General features: G+C 46.1%; 1 protein-coding gene across 1 annotated transcript in view; it reads right to left on the minus strand.

Annotated features, from left to right (window-relative positions):
- The window catches only part of ADAMTS9 (ADAM metallopeptidase with thrombospondin type 1 motif 9), a 169,921-nt gene that overhangs the window by 3,602 nt on the left and 140,434 nt on the right, over positions 1 to 25,885 (minus strand). The window contains exons 31-38 of the mRNA XM_024746320.1: positions 24,219 to 24,392; positions 19,975 to 20,169; positions 18,408 to 18,540; positions 18,099 to 18,193; positions 17,889 to 17,983; positions 17,663 to 17,796; positions 15,420 to 15,511; positions 10,503 to 10,607 (exon numbers count right to left, since the gene is read on the minus strand). Of these exons, the coding sequence (XP_024602088.1) occupies positions 10,503 to 10,607; positions 15,420 to 15,511; positions 17,663 to 17,796; positions 17,889 to 17,983; positions 18,099 to 18,193; positions 18,408 to 18,540; positions 19,975 to 20,169; positions 24,219 to 24,392 (1,023 nt within the window). The remainder of the gene's footprint in view (positions 1 to 10,502; positions 10,608 to 15,419; positions 15,512 to 17,662; positions 17,797 to 17,888; positions 17,984 to 18,098; positions 18,194 to 18,407; positions 18,541 to 19,974; positions 20,170 to 24,218; positions 24,393 to 25,885) is intronic.

Consider the following 25,885-nt stretch of genomic DNA (forward strand, 5'->3'; position numbering starts at 1 on the left):
GTAGCCCCATTTGAAAAAAATAAAAAAAAAAAAAAAAAAAAAAAAAAAAGATGCATCATCTTAGCTCACCTGCTTGGCTCATATGTTTCCAGGGCTTGCACCGGCTTTTAGGGAAATCATTCCTGTACACACAGTAGGTAGCACTTCTGAATAGAAGTGGGGCCCAACATCCTCACCATGGTCTAAAGTAGGGGCTGATGAATGATGGCCTGTGGGTCCCTGTTTTTGTATGGCCCACATCTTCGCAGATTACATCCTCTTGGAGAATGAGAAAACACTAGGGCAGAGAAACTGAAGTGTAATTTACCTGTACTTCTTCTACACAGACCATTCATGGAGACTAATTCTTTGGTCCCTTCACACTCAGCATGGTCTTCTCAAATAAACAACTGAAAAGTCGCAGTAAAATCTACCTACTGATCGAGAACCAAAGGAAACCACTCAAAAGAACTGCTTTGCTTTTTTTAAAAAATAAATTCATTTTTATTTACTTATTTTTGGCTGTGTTGGGTCTTTGTTGCTGTGCGTGGGCGAGCTGGGGCTACTCTTCGTTGCGGTGCGCGGGCTTCTCACTGCGGTGGCTTCTCTCGTTGCAGAGCACGGGCTCTAGGCCCATGGGTTTTAGTATTTGTGGCACGTGGGCTCAGTAGTTGTGGCTCATGGGCTCTAGAGCGCAGGCTCAGTAGTCGTGGCGCACGGGCTTAGTTGCTCAGTGGCGTGTGGGATCTTCCCAGACCAGGGCTCAAACCCACGTCCCCTGGGCAGGCGGATTCTTAACCACTACGCCACCAGGGAAGTTCTTTGCTTTTTAACTGATTATTGATGTAGCTCCCAATGTTAAGAACAGCATTTATATTTTATAGCTAAGAAGCAAACCGAGAATACTACTTCTTGATATGTGGAAATGATATAAAATTCAAATTTCAGGGTCCATAACATTTTATTGGAACACAGGCACGTTCATTCATTTCCCTCATGTCTGTGGCTGCTTTCAAGTTACTACCGCAGGGGTGAGTGGTCAAGATGGCCCCTGCAGCCTCACGCTGCCACCCCGCACACACGTCACAGTGACACAGTGCAACGTGAGAGCGTTTCGAGTGTCGTGACTGTTGCTGTATCATAACATTTCCTTGTGTTTCTTTTATTACCAGTATATGTCAAAACAAGAAAAGAAGACAAAAGTAGACTTCACTATTGCACTTTATTATTTTAAGATTTTTTTTTTTTGATGTGGACCAGTTTTTAAAGTCTTTATTGAATTTGTTACAACATTGCTTCCATTTTATGCTTTGGTTTTTTTGGCCATGAGGCCTGTGGGTTCTTACCTCCCCGACCAGGGATCGAACCCGCACCGCCTGCGTTGGAAGCTGAAGTCTTAACCACTGGACTGCCAGGGAAGTCCTGACTATTGCACTTTTAAGGTACAGTAGCATGTGGATTATTCTGTTGTCACATTTAGATGGCAAAGCATTGTGTTCATCATGCAATGGCACTGCAGCTGTGCTAAGAGAATACAACATACCAACATCACCACGTTCAGCATGGTCACAATATTCCCAACTCACAGGAGAGCAACGGTCAAGAATTTAGAAAACTTAGAACAGAATATCTCACCATGGTGTAATTCTTCACAAAAATAAAAAATCAAAATGAGTAAGAATAAAAGATGAAAATGTGTAAGTTTCCAAATGGCTCATTTGTTAGCCAAACAAATAAATGTTTTCTTTGAGTTAATGATATCTTGTTTAATTGTAATTGCTGAAGAAATGTGTCCAGAGAAAAGCAACTTGTTTAAGACTGTTATCCTTTTGGTAAGACCAGTTGCTGAACAATTTAATGACATTTGGGAGCCGTATCAATAATCAATTAAAAAACAAAGCGAATAACTGGAGTGGTTTCCTTTGGTTTTTGGTGAGGACATAGATTTTACTGATACTCTTCAGTTGTTTATTTGAGGAGACCATGCTGAGTTTGAAGTGATCAAAGAATTAGTCTCCAGGAATGGTCTGTGTGGAAGTATTTCAAAGAGGTTGAGAAAACACTAGCGCAGAAAAACTGAAGTGTAACCTGCTAAGATGCGTTCACAACTAATCATGGTAAGAAATATGGGCGGAGCGGGAAAAGCTTTAGTCGGACCGATTTACAAAGCTTGTGAAAATGGAAGATGTTTAAAGCCTGTGATTATTCATTGTGGAAAATACATGGACCTACCTGGTGTTACAGAACCGGTGGTGTTAATAATAAACTTCTTTTTCTATCATAAACTTAACCTGCATCAGTTTTCGAAATTTGGGGTCAGGACCAGAAGCTGAGTACCCTGACTTATCCTAACACACAGCAGATTGATGACTCAGCAGTGGTAAAGTTTTACTGTGATTTTGAGCTCAGGGCTGGGATTAAAAATTTTCTGAACAAGAAGACCTGTTCTCAATCACTGTCATTGAACACTTAATGGCTTTGGACATTATCTTTTGCTACTGACTTGATAATGTTTCTTAATGAATGGGAGCTAAAATTACAAGGCAAAAACTGCACTTATAGGCAAAAGTTATACTGCGGTAAAGTCATTTCAATAACATTGTTTGAATCATAAATCACGTTAAGGCAGGTTGCACACTTCCCACTCTGTCAAATGTTAAAACAAGAAGCTTTATCGCTATTCCACGTACATTTATAGTGGATATATTTTCTGAGCATGAAATACAGTTCCAGCAGTATTTTTTGGACTTGGACGTAAGCGCAAAGGAAATTTTCATATTTCAAAATCCATCTAATGAGGTAATTGAGGGGCTTCCATCTCACCTTTAATTACAAGTGATTCATCTGCAATGTAATGACACGCTGAAAGGCAGATATCAAGTGAAAAATCTAATAGAATTCTACCAACGCCTGCCAAGGCATGAATATGGTCAATTAAAATGATACGGTTGTGGACAATATTATAAAGATGAAGTACAGAAAATCTCATTTCAGATCCGCATTAACAAATAAACATTTAGAATCAATTTTGACAGCAGAGAACACTAATTAAGCAAAATGTTGTCCTCTCTCAATATTTCATACTTTTCCTTGGTAGATCTGGATAACAAAAATTTATACTCAGTTATTATTACACTTTGAATTGAATCACTAAAATTTTTATGTCAATTTGTTCTTGCTCTTGTCATATAAATACATATATAATCTCAATGGTTTTTACCTCTTGGCTGGCAAAGTCTAAAATATTTACTAGCTGGTCCTTTACAGAAAAAGTTTGCTGAACCCTGGTCGCCAGCCTTGTACGGGCTGACCCTGCCTGCCTGTCTGGGTTCGTCTTGTCTCATCTTTTCTCTCTACTCCCGCTCCTCCGCATTTCTTTGGGTTGCTCTTCTAACGTGCCTCTTATAACACAGGGCCTTTGCACATGCTACTCCTCTCACTGGAACTCTCTTCCCTCGCCCTCTCTGTGTGCACTGGACCACCCAACTTTTGCCCAGTATATTCTTCAGAACCCAGCCCAGAGGCCACTTCCCCTGAGAAACCTTTCTGACGCAGTTACCTGCTGCACAGCACCCTATAACATGGGGTAGTTCTCTCTTTATGTCTGTCTTCCCCCTAGAATGTAAGCCCCATGATGGCAAGGCCAGTGCCTTGTTAAAATCCGAGGGTTTCCAGAAGCTAGCTGTGTGTGGCTCATGACGGTTTTAATACACATCTGGTGAATGAGTGAAAGAAGAAGGCTGAACAGGTACACTCTTCTTGGTGAACTGCAATCCAGATGGCCCTGCTAGTCAGTCCCCTCAGTGCTTCCCTGTGCTATGAAAAGCTCCTTGTTTCATTGAGGCCCCATATCCCCGTCTGAAAATTACCATGTCCTATGAGCCACCCCCTACCCCTGATTGCTGAACAAGGTTTGGCATCTAAGGTGTTTTACATTTTCCTCTACTGGGACTAACAGTGGTGTGAACCATACTTGTGCATGCATTTCAGGATATCTTTGGGCTGTATTTGATTCATATGGTCAAACTATGAAAGTCTCTTGAAAATAATGGATACTCTCACTTAAAAAAAAAAGAAAAAGAAAAGGAAAAAGAAGAAACTTTCCCATTTTGCAGAAAAACAAACAGAAAAAATAGTTCTACTCTTTTAAAAGTTTGTATGTTTTTGATTATGAGTGAGGTTAAGTTGGGAGATCGATTTCTATCACCCTACTTGGTCTTGGTTTTAGGGACCCCTGTTAGTTTTGGAGCTAGTCTGATATTACCAACTAGATTTGATGCCAGAACAACTGGTTTTCTAGCCAGGAACTTTTTCCCTAAGCTGAAGTGTACATCTGGTGGCCCTAAGGATGCTGACAGAGTAGGAATGTCTTTTGTCTCATCAAAGCTTATTTTTTACCCAAACTCTTCCTGCTCTGGCAGCAGAGATCAGATTGCCTCAGGCTTGTATCATGTCTTTAATAACCTCTTTAGGGCTTCCCTGGTGGCGCAGTGGTTGAGAGTCTGCCTGTCGATGCAGGGTACACGGGTTCGTGCCCCAGTCCGGGAAGATCCCACATGCCGCGGAAAGGCTGGGCCCGTGAGCCACGGCCGCTGAGCCTGCGCGGCCGGAGCCTGTGCTCCGCAACGAGAGAGGCCACAACAGTGGGAGGCCCGCGTACCGCAAGAAAACAAAAAAAACAACAAAAAAACCCCTCTTTAAACCTCAGTTTCCTGGTGCATCTGTAAAATGGGGATAATATGAGTCTCCCCTTGTAGGTTTGCTGCAAATGAAAGGAAGCATACAAAGTGCTCAGCATAGCAGTTGGCCTAATGTAGTACTCTATAAGTATTAGCGATCATTGTCGTAAAAGTGTTTTTTATGTGTGGATTACCATCATAGCCTGTTCATGGAGGTGAGGAGCAGCCTGAGTAATGACAAAATCGCTGATACTAGCTCTGCAATGTTCATGTTATTGCATTAACTAGGACTCAATTTGATTTAGGTAAAGCCTGAACTAAAACTTATTTCTATTACAGAATTAAAAAAATATACTGAGAAAATGAATAGCAAATACATGATTGTCATGGAAACAGTGCCTATTTCAGAGAAAAACGGATGTTTTCCAGCACTTTTTTTTTTTTCCCCGGCACTTTTGAAGCACCCGCTCCCATACAATGAAACACTAATTGGAAAGCATTTTTATTTCTTCATTAAAGCAAGCCCTCTAGAAATCTCTTTTCTATAAATATTTTGTTAGTAGAGTTTGAGCTATTACATATAATTAAAATGAATGACCTCTGTTCCATTAAGAACAGTTTATAGGGCTTCCCCGGTGGCACAGTGGCTAAGAATCTGCCTGCCAATGCAGAGGACACGGGTTCGAGCCCTGGCCCGGGAAGGTCCCACATGCCGCGTAGCAACTGAGCCCATGCACCACAACTACTGAGCCCGCGTGCTACAGCTACTGAAGCCTGCGTGCCTAAAGTCCGTGCTCCACAACAAGAGAAGCCACTGCAATGAGAAGCCCGCGCACCGCAACAAAGAGTAGCCCCTGCTCGCCGCAACTAGAGAAAAGCCCGCACTGAGCAAGGAAGACCCAATGCAGCCAAAAATAAATAAATAAATTTACTAAAAAAAAAGGAATAGTTTATAGTTCATACTTTTCACTCCTTTCTCTGCTTTTGGCAGTCAATATGACCAAGGTAGGCTGACTCATGTAATTTAGCAAAGCCAACACATCTTTGATTGAAATGTGCTTATCTACATTTCTTTGGAGTATGCTGGGGATGAAACGGCCCATAAAACCCAGTACTTTTTTTTTTTTTTATCCCACATGCCGCGTAGCAACTGAGCCCATGCACCACAACTACTGAGCCCGCGTGCTACAGCTACTGAAGCCTGCGTGCCTAAAGTCCGTGCTCCACAACAAGAGAAGCCACTGCAATGAGAAGCCCGCGCACCGCAACAAAGAGTAGCCCCTGCTCGCCGCAACTAGAGAAAAGCCCGCACGCAGCAACGAAGACCCAATGCAGCCAAAAATAAATAAATAAATTTACTAAAAAAAAAGGAAGAGTTTATAGTTCATACTTTTCACTCCTTTCTCTGCTTTTGGCAGTCAATATGACCAAGGTAGGCTGACTCATGTAATTTAGCAAAGCCAACACATCTTTGATTGAAATGTGCTTATCTACATTTCTTTGGAGTATGCTGGGGATGAAACGGCCCATAAAACCCAGTACTTTTTTTTTTTTTTTCCGACTATAGTCCAAATCACACTTACATATATGAATATATGTATAAACATCTAACTTCTATGGGTTCGTACAGAATAAAATGTACACATCTATAAAAGGTAGTTTCACTCTACTTGTCTGTAATATGATTTTCATACTTGGTGGATAATTGGGTTTTCACAAATGAATTGTGGGTTAGGAGGCAGCTTATGGTAGATAAACGAGGACTGATACTATGCTTGCTATGTGCGCGCACACACACAGGTATTTATCACGTGACCTTAACTCCACCGGCTGCAAATGAACTAAAGATTAAAAGATAGGCACTGAGTCCATCTCCCCCACGGTAATGCAACTTTCATTAATTTTTAATTTCAAAGCAATTCTTCCATTTACAGCTCTTCCCCTAGAATAAGAAATGACCGTTGGGCCCCAAGACCAGGTACCTCAGAAACACAGGTCCCCAGCTCTCTGTGGACCCTGCCCATCCCCCAGGTACACGAAGCAGCACAGAGACCTGAGGGCACCTCTCCCATCCTGCCGAAATGGCTCCCTTCACTGTGCCTGGCTCGGAAGGCCATTCCGGTACCTCCTCCTGGACAGAAGGCCAGACAACAGCTCTGAGAGGGGGCATCTTTCTGGGGGTGGGGGGATCGTCCGGATGGGGCCTGAGGACCCTTTCCCATCCTGAGCACATTCATGAGGTGAGGATGTACAGAATATCACCGGCAAAGGAGCTCAGAACGCCAAGCTGTCCTCTCCAATCTCACAGCCGGGCCAAGCCCCCCTTTCTGTCTGGCTGCCCCTCACACACAAGCAGAGTAGAAACTTGGTATCCCTAAGTCGAGCCGGTACAGCTGAAGCATCTGTCTAGAGGTCCATCCCTGGGTCCAGGGGGCGTCCCACATGCCTTACTCCCAGGTGAGGCAGGGCCCACATGGACAAAATCCACACGGTGCAGTGGGGGCCAGCCAGGTCCAGGCTCAGCCTCTGCTCAGGTTGTAGTCCCTTGTCCTTCCATTGCTAGCAAGCCTGCTTCCTTCATCACCTTGACCAATCCTGCAACCTTAAGGCAAGCCTCAGGTCTATGAAAATGTTGTAACATTAACAGCTAATACTTACTGTGCCCCTGCTGCCTGCCCAGTGACATGTAAACAGCTTTATCTCCCTATTTCATTTATGCTCCGCGAGAACCCAACTGGGTAAGGACCACCAGGGTCCCCATTTTATGCATGAAGAAACTGAGACCCCTGAGAAGTTAAATAACTTGCCCAAGGTGGCAAGGCTAGTAACAGCACGTCCAGCGATCTGACTTAAGGGTCTGGGGCTTAACCTCTATACTCTGCAGCCTCTGTAGGCTTTGATTTCAGTACCCTCCCAAGAATCTGATGAGAAAGCTGGAGGAACGGGACTGAATGCATATACATTGGCCAATACGTAGGCGCTATTTCAATAACAAAAATCATTATTCTTATACACATACAGGCAGCCAAGAATGAACCTTGACACTGGGTCTTGTTTTTACCAGGTTTGTTCCTGCTCGTGAGACCACGTTCCTGCCCTGCACATGGTTCTGGTAATTCAGTTCTACCCTGAATGACTAGAGTTTTCCTTTAGTTTCGCTTGGGGAAAGCATTTTATCGCCAAGCGGCTTTGGAAAATGGAGGGTTTCGTTGTGTTTTTCTCTCTGTAGCTCCCAGCAGAAAAGTGCAGGAAAGTGAGAGTGATGATGTGACGGGTGAATCAAATCAGGGCTATTTGGAGAAGGGCTTAGGACGGGCCAGGATCTGCGTGCCACAGAGGACACCAGCCTCGGTCCCTCAGAAGCAAGACGGTGCTCAGTCATGGTGGGAGCAGGACATTACACAGTTTTCCAAAGTGTGTTCCGTGAACCACTGGTAATTCAGGGAAATTAAAAGGTATAACTCTGAGAAGAAGGCTCTGCGGTTGGTTTAACTTAGGTCAGTGGTTCCTAAAATGTGATCCCAGACCAGGGCATCGGCATCACCTGTGAAACTGTTGAAAGTGTACATTTCAGGCCCCTCCCCAGGCTGGCTGTGTTTTAGCAAGTCCTGGCCCAAGTTTGAGAACGAATGATTTAGGGAAATGCTGGTTTGAATAAAACCACACAGGTTTCCCTCCTGTATACTTTATTCCAACCTAAAATACACACCTGCTTACTGCGACTCTTCAAGAAGGAAAAAATATATACAATTTTCCCAAGTGTCTTTGCCTGCGGGAGCCTATTTTCATGGAGTATCCCTAGGGGATGCTGCTCTGTGGACCGCGTAGCAGGTCAGGCACACAAAGCATCATTTCTCGGGGCTGCTAGGAGCTAGGGATTGTTCAGTTCTGGCTCCTGGGGATTCATAAGGAGTGCTCGACAGACCCTTGAGATTAATTTTGAGCTCAGGCTCTCTGAGCTGTCACGGAACACCAAGATTTAAAAAAAAAAAAAAAAAGTGCTGACAGGCAATTATGAAACCAATTCCCTTCAACACAGGCGTAATCCCCCAAAAGCTGGGGAAACAGCCAGCCCGTCTTGGCAGGGCAGTAATCTTTGTCTCCACAAGGTGGCGCTCCCGGCTATAATTATATTGTTCGGTTCTGGATGAAAACTGCAGTAATGACAACTAACAAACAGAACTGAAACTTAGATTACAGTTTACACAGATGGCTTTCTATATAATCATGCTTTAAGTCTGACCGCGTTTCGGCCAATTAATTTTTTTGTTTGTTTCTCTCAGTCACTGAAACATAATATATAGTAGGAGCAGGGAAGAACTTAATTTCAGGACAGTGTAAAGCACACATCCTAAAGCACGTGTGTTGTCTCTCAGCTATCTTTATCCCTTTCAGTACAAGAAACAAATTTTAATGATCAATTTATAAGCAATCGATATGGTCATTTAGTTAATCAGATTTGAAGGAGCTGATTGGCTTAGAGAAAAGAGGGAGTGAGAGAGATTTTTTTGTTTGTTTTTTTTCCCCCAAAGACACAAATTTAACACTGGAAGCTAAAAGAAGGGATCAGGAACCTCTGAGATTTCCCCCAGACGTCATAATTGATGTTCCTTCCCTTCCTTGGTGGAAGCAGCTTGACTGAGCTGTTTCCTTATGTTCCGATTTTGATAGGGTTTAGAAAATAAAAATACCAGACACCCAGTCAGATGTGAATTTCAGATAAACAACACATACTGTTTTTTTAGAATAAGTATGTCCCATGCAATGTTTCAGACATGATTAAAGTAAAAAAAAAGAAATCTTGCTTGTTTATGTGAAATTCACATTTAACGGGGCATCCTATATTTTGTCTGGCAACCTCACCTTGGAATAACACCACACTTTCCAATCCTCTTCTTTTTCCTCCCTTACTCACTTTCCTGAGACCGGGAGGCAGAGCTCACAGCTGAGGCAGGACTGGGGCCACAGGCCACACCCCATAAGTTTTACATTTGCCTGCGGGTCAGGCTCCTTCCCCACATCGCGGCAACTTCTAGGCTGCAAAGGGCAGTGCTTTCTGCCCCCGCTTATGCATTAGAGTCACCTGGGGAATTTCAAATTCCCCAAAGATTCCCCTTCAGTGAATCCGGGTAGGGCCCGGGCACATGTATTTTAAACCTTCCCAAGTGATTCTTATATACACCCACGCTGAGAAACAGTACGCAGATCAGAGCGTCACAAGCTGTACTGAGCTCAGGAGCCATCTGGGGCCTTGTTCAGCTACAGGTCCTGCTCAGAAGCTCTGGGGTCCCAGAAACTGCATTGTCAACAAGATCCCAGGCAATGTGGGTGCTCTGTCGAGGATCGATCCCACCTTGAGCAGCAAGACTTTAGAGCCTGACAAGCCGACTTGGAGAGCCTGTGTTTCTCTTAATTCTCCAGAAACCCTCCTCATGAATTACCCCTTCTTCCAGCCCTGTTTGTGTTTCAATTCTTCTGAAACAGACTGACATCACTTTCCCTAAGCTCACCTAGGTGAATTGCATGTTGGCTAATTAACTGCAAGGTGTCTGAGCCACACTGGCTACTTTCAGCTTCCTAGTTAGGCATCCTCCTAATTGCTCCAATGGTTCACAGGTTCACATCTCCAGGAGGAATTCACCAGAAGGAAAGCAAGACTCTCTGCTCCGCGCACCTGTACACGCTTCAACCTTCGATTTATGTCCTAAATTTTCTTGCTGATACGTTGTAAAATGGTTTGAGAAAGTGGGAAAGCACACCGGTTACTTTTAGCACCACCGCCTCACAGGGAGGGAGGAAGGAAGAGAAAACAAAACCCAGCCCCCAACCCATCGGTAACCTTACCGGCGACTTCTTAATGTCAGAGACGGCATAATTCCCTTGGGAGATCCATCTGGCAGATTCAGTTAGAGACAGGCCGGTTCCGTAAAGGTTGATGCTAAAACGACCCTGGAATAAATGGCCAACGAGAAAGATTTTTAGTCCACGTGACGTCCCAAGCAAAGGCCACACAATAAAAGGGAGCTTGGAGAAAGATATTAATTAATTATGATAGCTACTAATGATTGAGGGTTCTTTTGGGCGGGGGGAGAGTGGAGTTGTGAACCAGGCACTTTACATGCATCATCTCATCCATCCTCGCAAGAGCTCTCAGAAGGGGATTTTCTTTACAGAGGGGGACAGCGAGGCCCGGCGCAGGTGATTAACTTCTCCAGGAGACACTGAGAACCCAACTCACATTTTCCTGACTTCGAAGTCCTCGCTCTCAACTACCGCTATTCTGCGTCCCTAACTCAGCAATCCTGATGTTGCTTACAATTATCAGATTCCTTCAGGAACAAAATGCCACAGTGTAATTTTTCTAACAAGATCTCGCTGCCAAAGCTTCCTTGGGTTTCAGCTCCCCGCGGCGCTGAGCACGCCGAGTCCTAAGCACAGCGGGGCGGGACTTCAAAGCAGAGGCGCGTTCTCTGGAGTTGCCAGCAGAGGGCGCGCGCGGCCTGCTCTGGACCGCAGGGGACCCGCCACCGCCACCAGGCCCGGGGAACCTAGACCTCCCAGCCCCGCTCTGGGATTCCAGACGTGGCCTCGGGTGTTTGCCTTTTTATTTCCCAGGAGACGCTGCAGCAGAGAATCTCTCTTGCTTTCTCCATTTGTCTCTGTGTCTTTCTCTCGCAAAAATGACTCCACAAAGGCATATAAAATAGATTCTTGAGGTTTCCTACTCCACCATGAACAGTTTCGGAGTTAAAAATGTACTTTCTCTGCAGACGTGGGTGAAGGCTTCCTCTCTGAGCCTTACCATCCGGTTCTTCGTCAAAACGGTCTTTAATAAATCAAGGAGAGCAGCAAGGTGGAGACTCACATCCAATCAGACCTAAGCGTAAATCCAGCTTTTTCACCTGAACATATTATTACCCTGTAAGAACCTCAGTTTGTCCATCTGTAAAATGGAAGGTAATACGAGTGCCTCCTTCAGAGTAGTGCAGTGAGGGACTAAATGAAATTAGCCGTGGAGCGAACGCCTGGTACCTAGTAGATACTCAAAAATATTGATACCAGTCCTGCATTTTCTAATTGTTTTGTAAGGGTTAGTTTTCTCTCTCTAATATAACAGTAAGCTTATTGAGGGGAGGGACTTGCTATTGCTTTATTTATATCAGTTATGGTTTGTAACATGTGACTAGGCACTTGATATTTACAGTCTTAACTAAATATTACATCCTAGCTCTTCCACAAAGACTTCCGGGATCAGGTGCAGCTTGGAGGTCTCCTCTCCATGTCGGTTCCATAAATACTTGCTAAACAGAGTTTATGAACTCTTTAGGAGCCTGAAATTCCACATCTGTACCCTGGGGACAAACAGGATTCCTATTCACAGAGGTGATGGGAGGATTTAGTTTGGTCTAAGTCAGTGGATCTTATCAGAGGGCAACTTTGCTCCCAGGAGAAATCTGGCAGTCTCTGGAGACATTTTTGGTTGTTACGTCACAGCTAGTGTGTGCGTGCGTGTGTGTGTGTGCCACTAGCAGCTAGTGCAGACAGGCCCAGAGACACTGTTAAATATCCTACAATGCACAGCATGATCTCACACAACAGAGAATTATCCAGCCCGAAACATCAATCGTGCTGTGGTCTGGGGGATGAAATTATCCTAGAATCCTGACTCTTCTACCTTTAGTGTGACCTCAGGCTTACCTCTCCTGAGCCCATCTGTAAAATGGGTTAATAAGACATAATCTGTGAATAAGAGTAGAAGGTATAACATACCTGGCAGAGAGCAGGTGAAATTTTAAAAATATTTTTTGGAACTTGTTTTATGACAGTACTACACAGATGTTAGTGGTTGTTATGCTGAGTGGCTTCAGTACGCAGGTATCCATGACCGTGGCTACACCTGAGGCTCAGCCTCCTTGCCCAGCCTCCTCAGACACGGGCTTCTACATGCTGTGTTAGCCCACCTGGCCATGTTCTTATCTTACTATCATTCCTGCCCTGAGGAGGGCATCCACACCAATCACAAATGCCCAGACCTCGTTGCTGCCAAGGATGCCCTTATCTCTCCTTCCCCATCCTGTTTCCCACAAAGACTGCCAGTTCTGCCTGCATCGCAGAAGGCAGACTTGATCTGCTTTGACGTCAAAGTCCTTAGAAGGTCCAGGCTTCTAGCCTGAAGATGCCCCTGGCTGATCTGGGTGTCCAGTGTCTGAGCACGTAGCCAAGCAGACTACTTGCTAGCTAGATCTGCCCTTTCAGAGTGAGTGATAAGCAAGAGTTTTTGTCCTTATTCTCTTCCTGGCCTTTTCAGGTTCAGGGATTTGCATTTTCAGCCAGCGTCCTAGTTGATAATTAGCACTCTAAAAGTTGAGTGTCACCAGAGGAGTCAAGACCTACCGTCCTTTCTAGCTCCAGTCTGGGATATCTCTACCCCTAAAGGCCTTATCTTCAGGGTCTAAAGGGCATGAGTGTTTTCGCTACTATCTCTGTTGCTGATTTAAAAGAGTAAAGGTAATTCAGACATGCATACACTAGATGATCCAGAAAAGTTAGCCAAAGATGTATAATACCTCTGACAAACAGAGGTTCTGTTCTCTGTTGGACAAGGGTGAATGCTGCAAAAGTCTTGTCTGGACACAGGATCAGCCAGGCGTGTCTACCATCACGGATTTGAACTCAGACACACTTGGGATCAAATCCGGCCTCTACTGAGCACTAGTGCGGGTTTGGGTAAGTTACCCGATGTCTTTACACCTCAGTTTCTTCATCGGTCAAAAGGGGGCAATCTCATAGGATGCTGTGGATGGCTAAATGCTACGCTGATTTACCAAGGCTGAGCACAGTGTCTCAAGTGTAGTAAACACTCAATGAACGCTATTAACACCAGCATCAGTAATGACAATGCTGCATCCACTGTGATCAGGATAACAAAATACGTTCTGGGTGCATCTTGAGTTGACAGCTCCTGGGGACCTCCCCAAAGCAACAGCAACGGATGCGGAGGAAGAAGAAGCAGACTGTCAAACAGAGCATCCCTCTGCTTTCATTTCTCTGCAGTCATAGACCAAAGGACAAGCAGGGCTCTAAAATAGCTTGCAGAGTCATGCTTTCTGCAGACTTTTCCCTGGAAAAGTGATATGAAAAACTCCCATCTTTCATCAATATAGCTGGTACTCGGTACACTTCTGAGGAAGTGAATTCTAGAAGTATCCGATGTGGTTTGAAGAATGGGCTGGAAAAAAATACAACTTAACCTCTCACTGGCTTTGGTTTTCTCACTTAGCAACTGCTTTAGTGTCAGGATTTAGCAAATCAATCGGTTCATTTGTCTCTGAGTTATTAAAATAACTGAATGCAAATTACCTCGCATTTACTTAAGTTTCCCCAAAGATGCACATATCGAAACAAGAAAATCCTGAGGCATTTGAAAAAGGCAGGACTGGCCAATCTATAAGCTGTTAAATGCAACCCATACGAATGGGGTGTTTGAAGTCTCCAGTGCTCTAAAGAAACCGCACTTCAAAAGTTTTCAATTCCTGGGTAATGGAGAAAAGGCCCCTTTTAACATTCTGTCCTTTGTTTATTTTCTTTCTCCCCTGAGTGCTTCCTTTTCACTTCTCTAAAATGTTTAGCAATACTTTCTAAAGCTTGGGGCTGAGAAAACAAGTTGTTAAAAGAAAATTCAGATGTGTTTGTCTTTGGATGGTCTCTGTGGCTATGTGTAAATGCACCCTGGGGAGACAGTGCCTGGGATTCTGAGCATCACCCAGTCCCAATTCCTAGAATCCGTGAAGGCCCACAGCGACGCGGAAAACTCTGGTCACAGAGTCTGACAACAGCTTTGTAAAGACCTCATGTAAATCAACGGAAAGACGGGCCACAATCTCCTGTCCAGAATCACCTAATTCATTATGTCTGTCCTACCTTCTCCTTGCAGAAGCTTCTGGCAAAGACTGATGCCTGCTTTGCAAAATGAGCCCAGGAGGATTGTCACAGCCTGTTCCGAAAGGCAAGTCAAAACCTGCCACACCTCTAAAGAGGCAAAAACGCGTGCAACTCTAGAACGGGTAAGACTGCCGTGTAGCTGCTCTGGGGGAAAGCGAATTCAGGAGACAACTCTGCACTTCTTGGTCTAAACATGGCACATTTACACATCTGAAACAGGAGTGACAGTTTTTCTGTCTCATGCAATATTCAGAATCTTTAATGGCTGACAGTCGGGGTGTTGGAACCCACTTGCCCTGGCTTTTGAGAGACAACTGTGTGCATCTCTCCCCAAACCCTCCATTTCGTGACACGATATTGATGACTTGTAACCAGTCAGGCAGAAAATTTACACCACAGAAATGGGCAAATGCTGCAAAGCATTGCTTCCCCACCCCCCCGCCTCTTCCCTTGGAGAGCCAGTTATTAAACATTTACCCACATGTCACTGCATAATATTCATTGTTTTAACATCGTCCTGTGTTTAACCAAACCCTTGCCATGTGATATCTAATTGGTTTCTAAACGTTTACCATGATCGCAGATGCATTTTGCTGAATGCGGAAGTTTGGCCCCTGGCTGGGATCATTTCCTTAGGAAACACCCTGAGTAGCGGAGTGACTGGGTTGGGGGCTGTGAGCACCTGTGAGGCCCTTGATACAGGTGGCCAAAGTGCCTTCCACAGCCGCTGTTCTAATTACATCTGTAGAACCAGATGCAGTCACGGGGGTGGGGGGATGTGAATCCCTGGGTGGGGGCTGGAGAGCTCCCGACTCGTACCTGAGGGCACTTGGCGGCGCTGTAGCAGTCCCCGGCGGTGGCAAAAGGGACGGGATGTCCTTCGCGTGTCCTGGCAAACTGTAAGTCAGTGGCTGTGGGGTTTTGGAGAAAGGGTTACAGGGAGCAGAGAGGTGAGAGTATGAGAAAGAGAAAGGGAAGGGACAGGATATTAACAAGGAGAGAGAAGGGAAGAAGAGTTAGAGAAATCATAAGAGGAAATGGGAGAGGAAAAAAGAAAACAAACCAAAGTATGATTAGTGAGCAAACGGATCCAGATGTACACTTGCTTTCCCCTCACTGTATCTGTGGGTCTGAGAGCTTCCTTCTCTGGGTTTTACCAGCACTTTCTGTCTCTTCACAGTATGGAAGCCAAAAGGGGGGCTTAAGATGACTTTGGAATTGATTCCTGTATAAATAAATAGGTGAATCACCTCGCTTAAATGTAGTGTAATTGGATGATTGTGAATCTCCTGTAGAAGCAGCCGCTGAGGCTGCAGGACTGCAGGACGGGGCGGGGAATAAGCCAGCAACTGCAAAGCCAGCTACTTTGCAGTTATTCCCCGAGGCTCATCTGTCCTCCCGTGGCCCAGGCACTATTACCACCAGAATGGGGAGCAATTAGAACTCACATCTTGAAAGTATTAATGGCAGTTTCTTAAGTTTGGGGCTAACTTTTTAAAAAACTTTTTTTTAAAAAGCCAATAAAAACAGTGCTCGCGTTTTTAACCCTCTGGTGGCTCCTGAGAACAGCTCTGAGAATGGGGAAGGCGTATCAGGAGGTGGCAGACTGAGAATCCTACAAAATCTGGTGGGAACTAGAGACCAGAGGCAGCTTTTTAAACCTTTCTGCTTTGTCTTTCAGGAACAGCAAGAGAAGGCCTTAATCTTTCTGCAGGTTCGTGGGAGGGAGAGCTGAGTCCCCCAACCTCCACGGGCAGGAGCCCTGCCCACCTGAGCACGCAGAAGCCCTGGGTAAGTGGGAGACTGCAGATTCTGCCCTTAGCCCTCATCAGTCTGGCTGAAGGCAATTAAAAATATCTTGGTACAAATCAGATTTAATCTACCTGCAGAGGAAAGCAAGGCAAGGTTATGGGAACATGTTAATGAAGAAAAATTAATTATTCATTATTTGTTTCTCCACTACTCGAGGGAACGTGTTTGGATATTTCAGCTGTCTTTAACCACTCCTATGATTAACGTCCTTAACAAAAATGCAGTGTTGGCTGGAGTATGACATCAGTCCACGCTCGGGCTAGTTTAAAAAATGGTAATTCTGTCCTCCGTTTTTCTTCTGTAAATCGACAATCAGAGAAAATTAGTTTTACGCCCATGTGCATGTTTGTGTGTGTGTGTGTGCGTATGTACACTGCTGGTGGAAGCCCAGGGTGGGGTGAATGTTGCTACATGAATATCATAGCTTTGGAGTTTGCATCTGCTACCTTAAAACTTCTTCTCCCTTCGAAAGCTCTGCTACCAGGACTTCCCTGGTGGTCCAGTGGTAAAGAATCTGCCTTCCAGTGCAGGGGACGCGGGTTCGAACCCTGGTCAGGGAACTAAGATCCCATATGCCGCGGGGCAATTAAGCCCACACACCCCAACTACTGAGCTCACACGCCTCAACTAGAGCCCATGTGCTGCAAACTACAGAACCTACGTGCCCTGGAGCCTGTACGCCACAACTAGAGAAGAGAAAAACTGCACGCCACAACTAGAGAGAAGCCCGTGCGCCACAACGAAGAGCATGCGTGCCGCTACTAAGACCAGACGCGGCCAAAAAATAAAATAAAATAAAAATAAATAAATAAATCTTAAAAAAAAATTTTGCTAGCTTGCTTGCTTTGACCACCTGGCTCACTCCCATTTGGCCTTAAGGTCTCAATTTCATTGTCATATTTTGGGGGATGCTGCCCTGACTCCCCCACTGCGATGGTGCCCTTTCATGTGCCTCTGTCTCCTCCATTCATTCGTCACAAATCTGATGGTGCACCGCCCCTGTGCTCAGCACTTCCCAGGCACTGCGGGGACAGCAGTGATCAAAGGTGCAAAATCAAAAAAAGAAAAAAAAAAAAAAAAAAAGGTGCAAAATCCCACCCTCTGGCAGCTCAGACTGGGATTGTCATCACTGGACCCTAAGTTCCTCTTCACATCCTCCGGGCCTCAGCCCAGCCCCTGTGCAGGATGTTTTTGTTGTCTGAATGGAGAGACCCATGGACACATCCCCCAGGACGTCCCATGGAACTTACTGATGATCTGCATGGTGGTCAGGTCTATTCTGATCTTCTGGAAGCTGGAAAACCCAGCCGCCGTGTAGTCTTTCCGACACTGACAGTCATCACGTCGGCTCCCGTTGTAGGGACATTCGGTTGGGTTGTGCAACCTACATTACAGAGAGAACATCCCAGTAAGGATGGGGAGGTCCTTCCAGGGATCTCCAGGCATCCGGGATATTCTGAGCCGGAGCTCTCCTACCTGTGCCCGTAAACCTCAGAAAAATTCTCAGAGTCACCGTGGACCAGTGTCATGTACTCCTTGGGGCGGTCAGAGTGCATCCCTGCACAGAAGACCTGAAAGACAGACCAGGAATAAGCTGCAAGGGGTGGCTCAGAAACGGGACCATGAGGGCCAGGGCCGCTGGCTCTGAAACCAGGCTAGAAATAACGACTGAGCTCCGACGCGTACCTTCAGGAGCTTTCCCGTGACGATCAGGAAATATTCCCCATCTTCACCGGCACCTTTCAGCCTTTTGACTTCCTTGCAGTTCTGGGGCAACTCGCCTGGAAAACACAGACCACGAAAACGGGCTGTGATTCTCCAGGATGTGCAGTGGCCGCCGACGGAAGGGGTTACGTTATGCGTGCTCATGTCCGTCTGCAAGGGGGCCAATTTCTTAACAATAAATTCTATATTTCTGAAAAAGGCAGGCAAACACAACAACAATGAAACCTGTTCTTCAAGCTCCAGAAGGACAGCTTCAGTGGGCCAACTTACAGTTATAGATATTGTGGCAGGTTTTTCTTTCTTCCGGCTTCAACTCATCAGGGCATAAGTGGCTGGGCTGGTCCTCGTTGGTGAGACACTGCACAGATCTGTGCATCACTCCGACGCCACAGGACATGGAACACTATAAGGCAGAGCAGGGTCAGAGTTGTGGCTGCGGAACCTGGAGATATGGGCTTCTCGTGGTGTGGAACTCAGAGCCTGGAGGCTTGCACAGGAACCCCGTGTTGCTGAAAACAAATATCTGACACATGTAGGGCACTTCCTATGGGCCAGTCTCTGTGCTAAGATTGTTTTTTAAATAAATTTATTTATTTTACTTATTTATTTTTGGCTGCGTTGGGTCTCTGTTGCTGTGCAGGGGCTTTCCCTAGTTGTGGCGAGCGGGGGCTACTCTTCGTTGCGGTGCGCGGACTTCTCATTGCGGTGGCTTCTCTTGTTGCGGAGCACGGGCTCTAGGCGCACGGACTTCAGTAGGTGTGGCTCGTGGGCTCAGTAGTTGCAGCTCACGGGCTCAGTAGTTGTGGCTCACAGGCTCTAGAACGCAGGCTCAGTAGCTGTGGCTCACGGGCTTAGTTGCTCTGCAGCACGTGGGATCCCCCCGGACCAGGGCTCGAACCCGTGTCCCCTGCACTGGCAGGCATATTCCTAACCACGGAGCCACCAGGGAAGCCCTGTGCTAAGTCTTATATATACATGTCTATACGTACGTACATCCATACCTACATATGTAGTCATACATATGAAATATATATATATAATATAATTTCCTCATCTAAGCCTCACAATAACCCTATGAGATAGTACTAGCATTATTCTATTTTTACAGAGGGGAGATTGAGGCTCAAATGTTAGGAAATTTGTTCACGGTCATGGTGGAGCCAGAATTTAAACCTTAACCCCTTTCAACTGGTCCCACACTTTTGCCCGATCATCACTTTGCATCAGTGAAAGCCTCGTAGTCAGGAGCCAGGGGGCTGGGGCAATTTTCAAGGGCATTCCCAATATCAGATATTCTTACTCGTTGTAACTCCAACGCAACCAAGAATTCCCGATGTAGAAGCACTAGTGCTTACAGAATTCTTAGCCACAGAACCCACAACGAACAACTCTGTCACCCTTTTTCAGTGACAAACAGGAGTTCTGGGTGCTGTTTAATTTTAAACTGTGGTAAAATATATGGAACTTAAAAAGTTGCCATTATAGCCCACGTGCTTTTTAATGCATGAACGCATTTCAACTTCACAAACACCCCATTCTGCAGGGGAGGGAACAGACAAGAACGCTTGGCCCCTTATCGCAGGTCATTCAATTGGGAACAGCAGAACCAGGAATCAGACGGAGGCTGTCTGGCCTCCCCGCCCCTGTCTCCCTCTAAGCACCAGGCCAAACGGCCCAACAAGTAGAGAAGCCCCCTTCCCCCTTCAACCCATTTCAAGATACTAACTCCTGTTTCTCACCCGGGGCTCTCCAGGAAGGACAGCTCAGGCAGGACATGTTTAAGTCGGGGTTTGAGATCCAAAAGCTTTCCGATTTCATCACCCAAGCGTCTACTTACGCTCCCCCAGTTGCCAACTCTCCAGGTGGCAGAGACAGGGCACTCCCGCAGGTAGCAGGGCTGGACGCTGGGTGGCTGAGCGCCCGGGCAGTTGATGGTGGTTTGATAGCTGTACTCATAATTCTCCTTCCCGGTGTAAATCTCGCTACAGGAGACAAGCCTTTGTTTGTAGCCCTTTCCACAGGTCACTGAGCACTGGGAAGAGAGCGGGTAGAGAGCAGAGGTTGGAGCGGGGCCTGGGGGCAGCCACAATAGGCCCCTGACCTCCACGGTGAACACTGACCTCGGGACAATGGGGCAGAGAGCTCTCACTTTATTAGCTTCTTACGGGCCACGGGGGATGTGCAGCCCTACAGGAGCCTTCTGGGATCCAGGGCTGCCACTACACCTTTTGGCCCCCGCTGCGGGCGGGGGGTGCCTCAAGCCCCTGCTCTGGATTTCACGGGGAGATGGGGCTGGGGAAGGTGCTCCAGCTGTCACCGGGTCCACTTACAGCGTCCAGAGCCCTACATACTGGCGGCCAAATCACGCCTTTCCAAACCTACAATGACCGCATCAGAGAAGCGACCAAGCGGGCTGGAGAGAGCGCCAGAGACCACCTGTGTGGGAAATCCAGGCTCTCCCAGGACTCTGGGACAACTTTCCTTCCCTACTTGATGGTCTGCTTTCCTATCTGCCCTCCGCTTAATTTCCTTCTTTCTCGTCTCTCCCTGGCTATATACCGTGACTTAAATGTTACCTTTCTGCTTCCCTCCCCTCAGCCCGGCTCTCTCTAAATCATGCAGTCATTTAGACCTTCTGCCGTAATTATACGGCATTTAAAAATACCAAGATGATACAGAAAAGGAGAAAGAAAAGGTATTTTACTGGTGTCCCAGCTCCTTCTGTGATGGGACATCTAGCTGGTTATTAATAAGATTTTAGATAACGTTCAGCCTCCTCAGCTAAGTATTTTTACATGATACTTTTAAAAGAAAACTGAGTTAACCAACAAATTATTTTGATGATATTTTTGGGCCAAGTCACCAAATAACTGGCCACTCCCTGTGAAAATGTGACATAAAATTAAGGTAGAGTTTCGGGATTCTCAAGATCAAAGGTTCTTTGGGCGGGGGCAGATGAACCCTGGAATCGGTGTGCAGCATGTGGTGTGTTTTGCTTTTTCTGGAGTGAGGGACCATAGCTTCCGCCCGTTCTCGCTTGCTATTAAAACCCGTGTCTCTTTTTCTTGGTGTCTCCTACGCTGTCGCTTTAAGCCACGTGGCTTGCCGCTCCTGTAACTTTTCCAGGGGGAAGGCTCCCCTTGACGCGGTCCTAGAGTGAGCAGGGAACTGGCCCAGCCACAGGCATGCAGAGCATCCTTAGGCTTTGCTTTCCAGCTGGCTTAAGACCTGCAAATACTCTGCGTACGTTTCTTCCTTCTCTGGCTGCCGCTGTTCAAATGCCCAAAGATGCAGTGGATGCCAGGCCAGGGGAGCGCAGGGCTAGTCTGAGGTGTTTCACGCATGGATAGATGGCTAATAAATGCTGTCTGTCCAAGCTGTGGGTATCTTAGAGTATCTAACTCAGTGCTTGCACGCCCTGACCTCAGTGTGGACTAATTTAAACAAGGCTGTACTTCTGAGAAGGCAAGTGCTAAGACACTTTCCCCTTAACAGCGACAAGCAAAAGCTGCCCAGTGCCCATTTACGTGGGGGACACAGTGGGAGACAGGTGTTGACAGATGGAAATGAGCCCCAAATATGGTCAGGTTTTATTCAGAGGCCTCCAGAGCTCTGAAAAGAACCCTTCAGTAGCTGTTAAGAGCATCCTGAAAATGTTGAGTGCCTCCGGCTTCCTTAATCCATTTCAGGCCAGAGCTGTGAAGTGTAAGAGGCTCTCATCGCTGGGGAGGGGAGAGAGGAGGGGAAGGTCTTATGGTTGACTCTCCATGCCTTGGTGCCATGTGCATGTTTCATCATGAGTGCAGATTACTTTTCTAACTTGAAAATAACCATAAAGCAAAATGAAACAATAAGAATGTGGGCTTCTTGCGCTAGTGATACACGTCGGGCCCAACCAGGGAAATGCACACATGGGCCAGGGCTGATGGAGCCTTCTTCTCCAATAGGGAGCACACAGAACTCTGCAGGTGATGGAGGCCCCAGTCAGAAGGCAAATCTTGCTGTGGCTTTGGCATTTTACTAGAAGCTTTTCTAGAGGGAATTCTGGTCCAGTTCCTTGGGCATCACTCCCCCTTGCAGAGTCCCTTCCCATGATCCTGGTATCTGTACAAAGTCCTGTCTCCATCCCTCTAATCTTTGCCTATAGCTTGCAGATTTTTCAACTCACGGTACACCTGAAAACTTGCAGATGTCTGGAAGGCTTTTTAAAAAAATTTTCTCCCTATCTCTTCTTTTGGGGGTTAATATTAAGGTTATGGTAAAGCCACAGGAGGAACATCATGCAAGTCTCAGAAAGAGACCAAAGCTCTTTCAGTGTAGTAACAACACACCAAATCCAGCTGAGATGAGCATGTCAACCTTGGCGGTGTGACAGGCACACGGACTCCAGCAAGAGGAGTGACCGAGAAGCAAGCCACAAACCAGGAAGAAGAGGCCGCCAGGAGGCACACAGGTGAATGGTCCCAGGGACAGAGGCCTGAGGAGGGAGAGAGGCCAGAAAGGAAGGCTCTCCCTTCCTGAGAGTCGGGGGGTGGCCTTGTGCAGCAACCCAGAGAACCAGAAGTTAGGGACCATGCCTTTCAAGGCACTGGGAGGGGTGAACTGAACAGAAGAGAGGCGCCCCCCGGACACACCTCCCTCCACCCGCCTTGGTATCTGAATGGGTTGGAACCTATGCGTCAAACCCAAAGCCAAGGACTATTTTGAACACTCATCTGGACTTCCCATGTTCCTGGATGGGCAAGAGTAAATCTATTTCTAATGATCGAGACCACATCTCCCCTCCTTCCTTTGAGAACATACCAAGAACAGGTAGGGCTGGTATAGAGCACAGCGTCTCACCCTCAGCACCCCTGACATTTGGCCTCAATAGCTCTCTGTTGTGGTGCTGTCCCGTACACTGTAGGAGGTTTAGCAGAACCCCTGGTCTCTACCCACCAGATGCCAGTAGCAGCCTACCTCCCCCGGCTGCGACAACCAAAAATGTCTCCAGACAGCGCCAGATGGTGGGGAGGGGAAGGCAAATTCACCGGGGTAGAGTGAAGGATGGGGAGACATAGTTAGACAAGGCTTTAGGAACAGTTTTAGTGCAGAAACAATTCAACACCCAACAAACACATCATCTAAATGCAAATATTCATCCCATTAAAACGTGAGATTGCTGCCCTGTTGAACTCTAACGAGACGCCAGTAATAGCAAAAGCACCTTTGCTATGAGCCCAGATACGTCCCTTTCACATCTCTAAATTCCCTGGGGCAAATGACAACTCGTGTTGATGTTACAGGTCTTTCAGTATTTGAAAGTATCAGGAGGTTTGAAAATATAGTCATGTGACTGTTACTACTGGTTTATGAATAATGAAAAGCATCTAGGGAGGCACTGTGCACAGGAGGAGATAAGGAAAAACAGACACTTCAGATTCCTTGGATATTATGGAAAACGAATTCATTCCTCTGGATCAGAGGTTGTTAAATGGGCAACCAACATCTGGCCCACAAAAGTGTTTGGTTTGACCCACACAGTGTTTTAAATAAATAATCTGAGTCCACATTTTAGGATTAGGAGCTAGCACAGAAAAGTCCAAAGTTTTGTCCTCTCTTGAAACATCAGGTTTGGTTACACTGGACCCACATTTCTGCATGGCCTCTGTTGGAGTGGAAAAGAGCCTGTTCCCCTTACACATCATGTGCTAGGTAGTCACAGTCCCCACCATTCCCTATTGCCTCCCTGATGCTAAGACATTTTTGTGTCATACTTAACTTTCTTCAGGCACCTACAGGAAACATATGAATTTGCAGTGTCTGTAAGAATTCATTTCTAATCATACTATTAGGACATTAAAGGGAATCACAGGACGTAGAGTTGAGAGGAGCGTGGATACCATCTTATGCACACCCCCCCCCACTCTGCACCTGTAGGACTCTGGCCCAGGAGGGCTGAGGGACTTGTTTGAGGGCTCCCAGTTCTCAGGGATAGAACTGGCAGGTGGGTGTGAGTCTCCCACATTCCTGCCCTCATCACTCTGTTGCCGTCAGGCCATCGCTGACCTGAAGGCAGATCCAGAATCCCCAGAACTGTACCTCTGACCATTCTCCTGTGATCCAGACATACTCGCAGGGCTGCAAGCCACAGCTCTCGCGATCCACAGGTCGTGTGCTCATGTCACAGTGCATGCCGTGAACCTCGTCACCTTTGTCCTCACCCACACATACCACCTTGCGGTACCTGGAGCCTTTGCCACAAGTCTTGGTGCACTGTTAAAGACAGACAAAACAGGTGGTGACGTGGAAAGATAACAGATGATTTCTTATATCCTGTTACCATAATGATTTATTTTCCTTTCTATATACTCTTTAAGACTGCGAGATCTCTGAGGGTACGCATTACTAGAGAACTCATTATTTTACCCCCATTACTTAACAGTGTAACATAGAAGAACAAAGCTGACTACATATTGGATTTATTCCTTTAGCTCTAACCCTTGTTTTCTGTTGCCTGTGCTTAGTCGTGCTGGCTCTGCACCTTTTGTAAAAGAATGTTGCCTACAGCCTGAAATGTACAGGACAGCCTATTCTCAAGGCTCTGACCTTTAAAAAGCCTGAATTCTAACTCTGGTAAGATGGTTCTTTGGGACACTAGTCCACCAACTTCTCTGTCTGCTGCTGGCTTTCTGAATAAAATTGCTATTCCTTGCCCCAACACCTTGTCTCTCGATTAAGTGGCCTGTCATGCAGTGAGCAGCATGAACTTGAACTCGGTAACAATAACACTGTTCCTGTCATAGCGGTCAGCATTCAATAAGTGGCTGTCTGAATGAAGCAGTGAAAGTGTGAATGAATGAATTTCAGGTTTGGAAAGGACCTTAAGGCCTGACTACTTCACCCATTCAAACAAACGCTGAATCTCTTTAAAACTTATGGCCAAAGGGTGTCAAAATACCTCTAGAGTCAGGGAAGTTATTCCCTGTCCAGGTGGCCCATTTCATCTTATAACATGGAACTAAGCCTGTCTCTTTGCCAAATCCAGCCTGTTGTCCTACTTGTCGATTCCAAGGGAGCATACAGAACACATTTTGTTTCTCACAAATAACCCCCTTCAGGGACTTGAGGAGAGATTTCCTGTGGCCCCTAGAGCCTTTTCTCCTCCAGGGGGAACTGCTCTCACCCCTTGATCATCTGGCCAATATTCAGCAAGTTCCTAAGAAGTGTCAGGCCCTGTGATGGGTCTGGAAGAACAGGAGCAGACACAAACAGCACAAACCCTGCCCTCAGAGAGGAGCTGTATTTTAGTAGCAAAGACAGACGTTAAAGATGTAGACAGCTAGGCAGCAAGATTTAGCCATTACTATAATTTCCATTTTTCAGATGAATAAACTGGGACTTAGCCTAAAGAACTGATTCCTGGTTATCTATCTCTTTGTCAGGTGAATGGCATAGATATTTTTTATTCCCATAAACCAAGTGGAGAAAATAGAGCAAGTGGTATGTTTCATTCTAGGATGATCTCTGTGCTGACCACAAATTTCTTACCTTTTTTGCTTTCACCAACAGAAAACCCCACTGTAGAAGTTTTACCTTAGTTATCTGTGTTGTTAAAGTTCTCCCAAAGCCTGTGCTATCTGAAGCACCTGAGTCACCCAACATTTCAGGACTCCAGATTACATAGGAAAGTCACTGTAACCAACCTGTGTCAAGGACAGCTTAGGTTTCCTTTAACCAGGGATTACAAGCTGTTGCCCATGGGCCTT

Source organism: Neophocaena asiaeorientalis, unplaced genomic scaffold (genome assembly GCF_003031525.2).
Source record: "Neophocaena asiaeorientalis asiaeorientalis breed wild unplaced genomic scaffold, Neophocaena_asiaeorientalis_V1.1 scaffold251, whole genome shotgun sequence".
Taxonomy (NCBI): Eukaryota; Metazoa; Chordata; class Mammalia; order Artiodactyla; family Phocoenidae; genus Neophocaena; species Neophocaena asiaeorientalis.